Source organism: Solanum dulcamara, chromosome 6 (assembly GCF_947179165.1).
Source record: "Solanum dulcamara chromosome 6, daSolDulc1.2, whole genome shotgun sequence".
Classification (NCBI taxonomy): Eukaryota; Viridiplantae; Streptophyta; class Magnoliopsida; order Solanales; family Solanaceae; genus Solanum; species Solanum dulcamara.
In genome coordinates this window covers 60,508,248-60,519,898 of record NC_077242.1, presented here as the reverse complement: position 1 = coordinate 60,519,898, position 11,651 = coordinate 60,508,248, and the positions used below count along the sequence as shown (strand labels likewise).

At 33.0% G+C, this 11,651-nt stretch overlaps 1 protein-coding gene across 1 annotated transcript; it reads right to left on the bottom strand.

The window, feature by feature from the left end:
• Positions 1-644: 644 nt before the first annotated feature.
• LOC129891220 (proteasome subunit beta type-6-like) lies at positions 645-9,210 on the bottom strand. Its single transcript, XM_055966514.1, has 8 exons — positions 8,962-9,210; positions 8,459-8,535; positions 5,683-5,738; positions 5,281-5,353; positions 3,360-3,471; positions 2,460-2,533; positions 1,998-2,072; positions 645-973 (listed from the first exon to the last, which is right to left on the bottom strand). Exons 1-8 carry the CDS (start codon positions 9,071-9,073, stop codon positions 842-844), a joined length of 711 nt encoding a protein of 236 aa, XP_055822489.1. The 5' UTR covers positions 9,074-9,210; the 3' UTR covers positions 645-841.
• Between the last annotated feature and the right edge of the window lie 2,441 nt (positions 9,211-11,651).

Sequence of the window (11,651 nt, the reverse complement as noted above, 5' to 3'; positions counted from 1 at the left end):
ACATCTTTGCTGAAAAATCAACGTCTAACAATACTATGCACTTCTCTATATTTTTTTAAAATAGAATGGATATCTGGTGATTTTCAGTAGCTTTACTCGAGGGATACAAGGGTAGAGAAATTAGGCTTGGGAGGATGGTTGTAGCAAGTCCTGACAATGATTTAGCAGCTGAGTTACTTATACAGTTGAGCCCCCCTTTCATCTGGAGGTAGCACAAAGCATCTTGGGTGGGTATAAAGTGCATGTCACAAGTTCAAACCATGTAGCAAACAAAAGCCTAGTATTCTAAGTGGAGATAAGTAGAGAGGGCGACCATTTACCAAACTACCCCTCAGAGGTTTCTGCCACACAGAAATATACTTTTGCTGATACAATTGACTTATTCAAGTCATGCCTCCATCACAGTGTAATAGGATATTGAACCAAAACTTAGTTTGCTTTACATATATGGGGAATACTCAATTCTAGTGTCTAGCTTAGCTGTACTATATTTCGTCTATACCTAAAGAGCACTAACCAAAATTACAATTCATTTCCATAAAGAAAAGAAAGATGTCTGTTTGGCCTCTACTAGCACTAGGGAAGTGTTGTCCAAAAGTTCATTACCGCTTTCTCTTCTTTTAACCCAAACAAAAGCACACAACTACAAAAGGAAAAGTACACTTCAATTAACCTTCCTTTTCCTGTTTTGAAACATAGTCAGGAAATAAATTTTTGAAGCAAATACGACATTACAGAATCGGAATTCTCAGGCCTTAAAAGGTATATAAAGGTCAAAGGGAGGGCATGGCCAATAATCCACAACAGGGAGAAATACATGTTGACAGTCAATTTTCTATTCTCAGATAACCATTGGGTCTGGACTTGCTGCAGGCACAATATCCAGTAGTGAGTTCACAGCCTCTATCTCCTCATGCCAAAGTGGAAGAGTATCACCCGGATAGAACTTTCTTTTAACTCCATCTTTGTTAATCTGGTTGTCAAAAATAGACAAAAAGACACTCTTAATCATATGGAAACATAAGAACAGAGACAAAAGGCTAATGAACACAGAACAGTTCCATTTTCTCCATTGTCTGGTCTTACACATCAAACAAACACCAAATAACTGCATAAAAGGGATTTATGCTTGGACTGTCGAACATCCAAGACTTCTGTGATGCAAGATACAAAGAAACTATTGCCCTAGGCCCCTAAGTGCTCGGGAAAACAATACTCGAGTGGATGATATTTTTGGATACAAATCAATTCTTGAAGCTTTAGTATTATGTGAAGCTCGCAAGAGAGCAGCAGTGCACACATAACAGGACATAAAGGAGATATCTTTTCAGAAGCATACAGTGGACATCATATTATACTCTAACAAAGCAAACACCAGCTTCTTATATCTCAAAATAAAGTCATAAGCCTAGAACAGGCATTAATTAAAGGCACCAAGCAAAACAAGCGCTATGTGTTATTAAAATAGAACAGGTAGTGTGTATAATGTGAGTCAACATATTAAAGCATGTCATTAATTTATTATCTTTTGGTGCACCCATAAGGCTCCTGTTACGATAGATGACTAGATGCCTTCCATATAGAACCATAATTTTATTATAGGTTCTCTACTTTTGAGTATACTTCTTGAATACAAGTCTTTCTGACACAACGCTAGTTATTGCTTTATCCAAGTAAAATTTTTAGGGTAAGTGGCAAAAACACAATATATTTATAAAAAGAAAAAGCTGTCAAAACTATAATTCTTCATTGCCACTGGTAAATGAAGCCGGAGGGGTTCTATTATAATTGATGCATATACAGTTGATACATGACATTAATTTTTAGAAGAATAAAAAGGTCAAGGTTCTACCTTAAGTTGAACAAAACACTATGTCAAGGTGCAGAGAAATCAGTGGTTTTCAACTTCAATAGCGACATATGGCTTTGGTCTAGCAAATAAACTTTTCCTAATAATGTAATGGCCTGTGAATGAGCACAAAGCATAAAATACTCACAGTTACAGTGCGTACTACGCCACCACTTGCACCATCTCGTGCAATGGCAAGAGACACTGCAGTCACAACCAGTTTCTGCAAAAGTATATGAAAAGAAATTTCAATCATTGGCCAAACCAGATAAGTATGACAAACACAAATCATGAACCTAAGAACATATCTACCACAAAGCCAAAAGAATTATATCGTCTTCCTGAATAGCTTTCGAGTTCACAAAACCACAAAGCTTAGAAAGCAACAACATCCTGCTAATCTTACATAACCTCTAAAATGCATCTCCCTTCCCATCAGAAATAGAAGGCTTTTTTGGAAATTGAAAATTCGAAAAAAATTGCTGCATACTAAACTAACAAAAGGACGTCTATTTGACAGAAACAAATTAAGAGTTCTCTTAAAAGAATGACCCATAATGGTCACCCATGTTCTACAAATAAGAAATTTCAAAGACCGTAAGCAGCAAACCTCTGCTTCTTCTTGAGACATTCCTTCCCTCCATGCTTGATCAAAGAAACCATACAAATAACTAGATCCAGACCCTGTAATATGAAATGAGAAATGAAAAAATTAGAACAGTACACAGCTAAAGGGTAGCAGTTGAAGGACATTGTAGGGCAGGCTTATTATCAACAGCGAAAGCACAACACAGATCATTAAAGCGAAACTATAAATGTGTAGGTTAAGCAATGGTATGATATACTTCAATAATGACACCGCAAGTATGAAATCAGCTTTTTATCCTCCTAGAAGACAGGGTATTTTCTTTCAAGGCATCATCTTCTCCTTTTTCTCTAAAGGGTGGCGTCTTGGCCAGCTTGTGCACATTTCAACTATCCACCAGGTACTAGCTACCTCCCACCAGCACATATACCAGCTAACTCTACCACCAAGGCTTAGGTAGCTGGAAAGAAATCACTCAACGTTTTTTGTCCAGGGATTTAAACCCTAGTCTCCAAGGTTTTCAGGGAACACCCTTAGGTGCCTTTCAAGGCATCATCTTCTTTATCCTATCCAGTGCACTATCACCATACCTTAGGGTTTGGTCTGTAGCCAATTCCGTCACCAGCCTCTTACTTAATGTTGAAATTAAAATCACTGTAGCCACCAAACTTAACATGATGATGACACTTGTATTTCATTAAATCAATTCAAATACACCAACTGTACAAAATCAACATAACCATGATATTATCCCATTATAGCACAACAGAACCTATTAGGTTGATGCCATTCAAGGAACATGCACCACAATCAAGTAACCTATACCAGTTGTTTTTAAGAACCAAAAGATCTAAATGTCAACTAGGAAAGTGCTCCTGAGAAGTAGATGCATGAGAAAAACGAGAATGCAGATTAACAACAAACCTCCAATAGCAAAAGGCTGCTCCAAGAGTGTTCCCCCAAGAGGAATTCCATATATTTTACCCCCTTCGTATTTGTCCCATCCACCAACAATCATTCCGGTTTGAAGCATAGCCTGAATTGTTGAGGTCACCAATCAGTTAGAAAGAGCTCAAAAGTAACATTTAACCAAGTTCACTTACAGCCTTGCAGGTAAAATAATACAGAGGAAGCTGAGTATAAGCCATGGAACAAAACAGAGTCATACACATTCTCTTCCAGATTTAGTTCCTATCAAATATCTCCTGTGTCTAGAAAAGTTCAGCGAGAAGAAAGTAGAAAATGGAACTTTAAAAAGGTGGTTTTTTTAACATTGTTTCGGCTACAATTTTAAATACAGGACGGACAAATATATGTACAAATTCTTCCAACTTAATCCCACTGAAATGGAGAAAAAAAGATGTATCGTACAATATGCTTAAAACTACACAATCAGCTAGGGGAAGAATAAAATAATCATACGAAGATCTTCACTAAAAACATTTTGCAAGGACGCATGTTTTTAGGTTTCTCAAATGATATGCATTCAAAATCTCGCGAAATGGAACTAAGAAAAATTAGGAAGGAACAAAAGTATAAAATCTGGCTTGCACCACCATTTGATTCCGTACACTAAATACTAGTTAACAGTGAACTGCAAATAATTTGTATGAGAAATATGGCATTGCTTTAACTAATGTACATAATGGAAAAGGTACAGCACCAAACGTCTCTGTACTTAGAGATCCTGAGATGTTTAGGATTACTGTGGACCTTGCCAGGGATTGGTGACAGGGCTTGATTCAGCTGGGCTTTAGAAGATGAAAAGAAAAATGCAGAGCATGGAGCATTGCTCCTCTAAATGTGGTAGTATGGAGAGGAAAATATACGATCAAAACAAAAGCAAGGCGAGAAAAATAGGAGAGCTTTTGAAGGAATTGAGCAGGATTACATTTGAACAATAGCCTCATGTATTTGATTATTTTTTGGGTGCACCCATTAGGTTCTTCCTATTTGTACAGAGGAATGGGTGCCTTTTCTAGGTTGTCTTTTTTTTTGGATAAAGTAAAAATATCATTAATGGCATCAAAAAGATACAGGAATTTGCAATGCTGAGTAAAATAACTCAGAAGCAAAAATAGAGATAATGCAAGTTCTAACAACTAGAATCTTTTCTGGATTGTCTTTTGATACACAACTTGTAATTAATGAAATTATTCTTTACCTGATCTTCAAAAAAATTAAGACAGTTAATTACTTAATTCATCCACATCATGTAGTGAAGCTGCATAACTAAAATCAAAACGAAAACCTAATACTGATGGTGTGGAAAAGCAACATATAAAATGGCATCAGCTCAGCATTGAAAAATTCCTTTTTTCATTTTTTCAATGAGCAGGCTTACCACAATTCTTTTGAGTAGCTAAAGTTAGCACATTCACATTAGGACATGACCGCTCTTTAATATTTGAATTATTAGATATATGGGCGATTTAATCCTCAAATTACACCACAAAAGTTGCACCTAACAGATGCGCCGAAATTTCACAACTTCCTGAGCAAGAAAATGTTGATTCCAGCTTTCTATAGAAGTTTCTTATATGGTGAAATTCTCTTTTAGATAGTTACATTGTGAGAGCAACTCTATTACACAACAGAATGAGCATCAGAAATGCGGCAACACAATACAATTTTCAAGCCTGTTTCTATTTGTCCTGGCTTCAAAAGCTATGACTACTTGCATTGTAGAGAAAAAAACCCACAGATTCCACAATTGTCAAGCCATCTATATACAACTTTAAAAGGACAAGAAAAAAAAAAAGAAATACCAAACTTAAAATTTAAAATGATGGAAATTAAATTACATAAAACAGTAAGAGATAGTATACTGCTCATCGAAGCAAACCTTATTGTTATAGGATAGTTGCCTAACAAGACTTGCCGCAACCTTGACAGTCGCTGGCTGGCCAAGCTGTATCCTGCATCCACAAAAACTTTCAACCTTAGAAAGTGCACCCTGAAAATAATTCGACTAAATAAGTGGCAAGCACAAGGCACTTCATCATAATCTAATTTTTGCTAAAATTAACAAGTAAAGAGAGGGTAAATTTTGGCATGCTCATTCAAACATCAAAAAATTGTATAGGTTAACTATCAAATTCCATAATCCCAACAAAGAACAAATCAATGGAGAAGCTGAAGTTAACAGTCTCTTATCAGGGGAGATTCATTTGCAAGTTATTAAGATAAAAGTCGCATCTAGGAAGTAAGCATTTGAATAAAAATACAAGATGGGTTGATGGGTTACGTGTGTTGGTGTAGAAAGTAGCGCACATAGTCTGAAACAACTTGTGAATCTGCAGCCTACAAAACAATCATTAAAATAATATGTGAGATAGGACTCTCAGAATGCTATAGAGAATCAACTATCACATTATGAGATGGAAACAACTCAGTTGTTGACAGTTCACTTCATAGCACCAAGGCATTTTTAACTTCTTAGAACACACAACGTTCCAAGGTCATTTTCTAAACCAGGAAGTAGGTAAAATTTATATGCTGCTTGGACTCTTCAAAAATGTCATCGGATGCATGTCGGATCCTTCAAAAATAGAGCATTTTTGGAGAATACGACACGGGTGCAGCAAAATTTTGGAGTCTCAGCAACTTAGGGTAAAACACAGTCTATTGTTTGTCTAATAAGATGGAGAGTTTGAGCAACTTCGGTTAAAACACATTCTATTGTTTGTCTAATAAGCTAAAATTATTGGATATGCCGTTGGATTAATATCAACCATTTGTTAACCATAGAGAAATGGAAGCTAATGTTTTGGAACACAGACAGACTCAATAAAACATCTCCTGAAAACATTTCCAATAAACATCTCCTAAAAGATCAAAATATATATCGGGCCCATTATCCACCAAGTTTCAAACCATGCAGTAGTTGGTCCTTAAGGATTTCTCGGTTATAAAAGAAAAGGATAATATCTTTTCTTTTTATTTAATCTACCACTATATGATCCCACTATGCTATATTTTCATTTTCTCAATTTATGTTAACCTAATTTAACTTCCAAGAAATTCATTTTATGCAGATACAACACAGAGGTAGTGGAATGTTTTTTTACCTTAGGCCTTTGAACCTCAAGTCATGGTTGGTTATGTAATCAAATCCCATTAGGTACTCAAATTCCTCACATTATCAAAAGGTGAAAATTTGTGCTAAAAAGTAAAATCCCTTCTCTTCTCTTAACTAATGAAAAAGAGAAACAATTTCACATGCAAATTTAAATGTGTGCCTAGGTGTCTAATAATCTAGACATTTATACAGAGGTTGCATCATATGTAATTCACATTAAAATGGGTAATGAACTACATCTAAGACAGGTGCTCTTTTACCTCTGTATGCCCCACTCAATGTGAGAAGGGGGAGGAGCAAAAAGGAAAAATATACTTCAATACTTGTCTGACCACAAAAGAAACATGGTTTTGCACAGGAAGATTCACATTTTTAAGCAAACCTAAAGCACTTAGGACAAACTCAAAGTAACTAAATACACAAATTACAATACATTTTTTAATCCCATTTTCAGCCCTATAGAACAATCAATGAACAAGCCTCAACCAATTATTTTCATCCATAGCTGCATAATTCGCTGATATCAAATCTGTATACAAGAAAACTACAGCAACATCATACATGAAATGTTCAAATTGTGAATCATCCAATAGAGAACCTTGTGTGTCCTCCTTATCCATCTTATTTTCAACATGTTTGGCATCACTATGTTAAGATTGTCCTATAATCATGTACCAAGTAGCACCAGTGGTATCAACAATCATCACAAAGTCACATATGGCATCTAATTTTTTATTAAACTGAGTTTTCTTACTAGGAGAGAGTGGATGCAATAGTAATACACAAGACAACGGAAAAGGTGGTTATAACTTCTGCTACTAGCTGCTAATGGAACCATGTTTGTAGGTCTCATTGTCTCATAAAGTTCAGTATATTTTTTCTCTAGTAAGACAAACCAGAATTGAAACAGAGGATCAATATTCATATAGCAAACTCCAAGTAGTTTTGGATAAAGCCCAGTTGATTGGTTGATTAACTGATTGATGACCTAATGCATAAGATTTACGTCTGAAAGCTTACTTAGATCATAATATGAGTATGATCTCCAAAATTCATAGAAAGATAAGCAGGTAAAAGGATGTTCAGTTATTTCCAGGTTCTCTAGTTTTTGGTAACCGCTTGCATACTGGAGTTTTTTCCCTCTCTTCATCAGTTAAATTACTTTACCTTCTAAAAAAATAAAGAGATGTCCAGTGAGTCATAAATAGATAAGATGCAGAGTGAGAGAGAAAAAAATGAATATTTCCATTTGCTATTTGTTAAAATTCAGAACACTATCCTTGAAATCATTCCACATTAAGCGGACACACAATACACAATTGACCTGTGAATTTAACCAAACCCATAAAAACCTTTTTCCTTTTCGAGGAAGAGCAAACCCCCAAAAGATTTTTAAGGATTAGTATTGCATATTGCAAGAGAAGTGTTTCGGCATTGTTAATAAAAAAAGCTCAATGTTGAAAATTACAAAGCTTTTAACTCGAAGAATTTTTTACCCATGTCATTTCTGTTTCCGCTCTAATATCTCCAGGCATAGTTAGCATTTCTATTATTCTATATTCTATTTGTCGATCATTCCAGAGAAGATAACATGCTATTTAAATGCTATTCAATTAAATAGAGTTTTGGCATCATTATTGACAAATTTCAGCCACATTGTAACCCCTTCCGAAAACATCAAAACTGAGAAAAAAGAAGGGAGATACTAAACCCATAAAAATCCTTATTCAACTTCATGAATTGCTTTTATCTACAGTACTCAACAAGCCAATACTTGAACCAAATAACGAAAAAAAAACTTATGGGAGCAAAGGGAAAACGGACTAATAATGCCACAGCACAGACAGCAATTCCAGGGTTCCTCTTTTTGAATAAATACATAATCTAAGCTATCAGAGAGAGAGAGACAGAAACAGAGAGAGAGAGAGCAAAAGTAGCATACCGATCCAGAGCGACAAACATACACATTATCAGTGAGCTGAGTGATCTTATCTGAAGCCCTATTCGCCACATACATTCCTAAATTTCCAAAAAGAAAAAAACACCAACAAAATGGAGTTCTTAGATTACACAAATTAAAAATACTACTACATGTTTTAACAAATTCAGAAGAAAATACAATTTTCACAAACAAATTTGATATTTCTCAGATAATCTTTAAAAAAAGGCTTTTACTTTCACAAGTTCTTAATACTAAAAAAAATTAACCAACCCCTTCTCATAATAAAAAACCATATACAAAAAAAAGACTTAATTTTTGGTTAAGTGAACCCTACTCATCAAGAGTATATTATTGAAAAGTAAATCAAAGGATCTCTATTTTCAGTATTCGCAACAACATTATGATAAAGAAACTTTGTTTTCAGTTAATCAATTTATCCACAGCAACATTACAAAATTTGAAAAAATAAATCAAACCCTTCTCAAGAAAACTAAAAGAAATACCAGTGCTGGTGCGAGAATCGGCGCCGAGGACGACACCACCGTTGTAAGTGACGCCGATGATGGTGGTTCCCATGGAGTGTGGCTGCTCCACATCGAGCGACGATTTGTCCATCTTAGGTAAGCGAAGAGATCGAACGAGCAGAGAAATTGAAGAATGAAAGAGAAAAAGCCCTAGCTCTCAATCTAGTGAGAATAAAGGAAGAAACGGGGAGACTGGAAGAATAATAGCAAGTGTCTTGGAGAGTAAGAAATATCATATACACTAAATACCGAAAATCAAATTATCGAATGGAACCGGTTATTTTGGTATTTCGGTATTCGGTAATTTGGTATTTCAGTTCGATATTTGATACCGAAATTGATATTTCGGTATTTGGTATTTCGATATTCGGAAAATATCGAATACCGAACTTTTTTATTTTTATTTTTTATTTTTATTTTATTTTATTTTTTTTACAAAAAAAAACTGGAAAAAAATTTACCAAAAAAAAAAAGAGTATAGTAAGAGGAAACTATCTCATTTTTTCATTTTTCTTACCATTTTCATTTCAACTTTCCCACGTTTACCGCATACTATATGCACACTTTCAAACACGTACATTATGGATAACTGCTAAAATTTAAATTCATGTACATCTAAAAATTATAAATTCTAATTTCAAATTTATGCAATTGATTAAGAATTCTAATTTCACTTTGCATGATTCCCCACGTTAGTTATCTACATAAACTGTTTGGTAGTTACATTGAAAACGAAAGATTCCAACTCTTTCATATCTTTGCAGGAACTAATTAATAATTAGTGCAGTGATGTAGAGTTTTTGGATAATTCAAAGAAAAACATATGTATAAAAATTATGTATGATATATTAGAGATTTTTGTTTTCACTCTTTTTCATTATTTTTATTACATGGTAATATTTTTTTTATTCTGTATCGATTCATAAATTATTTTCTCTTTGTTTACGATGTATCATTTCTCCTCCGTAGAATGTGGCTTACGAGCAATTTCGATTTCGATATTCGGTAAGTTAAAATGCATATATTACTTAATTATGGTGTAGTAATAAAAATGTAAGTTAAGATATGTATTCTTTAGGTTAATGTAAATATTAAATGCGGATAAATTTTTATTGTATATTAACTATTAAAAAAATATGGTATTACCGAATACCGTACCGAACCGAAGTTTGACGATTATCGAATTACCGAACCGAAGTTTGAAAGTTCGGTATTTGGTATATACTTTGAATTACCAATTATCGAATTACCGAACCCGAACTTTGAAAATACTGAATCGAATACCGAACGCCCAGCCCTAATATACACTCCTAAATATTTAGTATTAATATACTATTTGTGGTTACACAACTGCAATCATAACATTATATTAAATTTTAAAAATAAAAATTAATTATTTAAAATTTATATTACACAAATATGGACCTTTATAAATTATATTAAATTAAATATTTAAGATATATATTAATTAATAATATATGTTCTTAACTAATATTATAAAAAATAATTTATTTATATTTTTTAAATCGGTATATTTTAATTAATTTAATCATAAAAACTAAAAGTATAAAATTTTTATGAACATTATGAAGTACATGTCTGACAAAAAATTTAATATTATAAATATAATGTCATAAAATTATTAAAACATTTGACAAAAAAATAATCTATCAAATTTAACTAAAAAATAAATGATTTGCAATGTGAAATATCAAGTCAATACTACTAAAACAAATGAAATTGAAAATACAAAATAAATTCTAAATTCAAAACAAAAAATTTAACATAATACTTTTATATCAAATTTCAACACAACATACATAAATATGATTTAAAAGAAAAGAAAAACGTAAGTCTATAACCTTATTTAATAATGATTTCAACTTTAATCAAAAAATTAGAATACTAAAAAAATTATGCAAATAAAAAAAATATAATAATAAATAAATAAATAATATGAAAAATTGCATGGAATCACATAAAAAAATAATGGTTGAGAATGAGAAGGAAATAAAATCTAAATAATAATAAATAAAAAATAATAGAAATAAAAAAATAAGTTAAAATGAAAAATATAAATATAAATAAAAGAAGAATTTTAAAAAGTTTCATGTAATTACATGATGTAATTACATCAATTTCTTACCCTCCCTTGGAAATTGAAGAGTGTAATTACTCTCATTCAATTACACTCAATTCCTCTCTTACCAAGTAATTACTTAGTCTACCAAATATGTCAAAGAGTGTAATTACACCAAATCATAATTATATTGTGGTTTTTCAAACAAGCCCTTAATTTTAAATTTGATCAAATCCAACTTCATAGCAAAATTTACTTTAACATTTTAATTACACGGTATTTATTTACCCCTTAATAATAACAACAACATACCCATTGAAATCTCACTAGTGGGGTTTAGAAAGGGTAAAGTGTACGTTGACCTTTCCACTATCTCATGGAGGAAGAGAAGTTGTTTTCGAAAGACCCTCGGCCCAAATGTATCAGCCCCAAGTAAGAGAAAAATGCAATAGATATAGCATAGCGGCTAAAACAAAGAGTAATGTAAATTTTACAAGACAAATACAACTACAGTAGCAAAATAATGTGATAATCGAAAAAATAATTCGAAAAAACAATGACAACACAATCATAATGGCACGACTAGGCC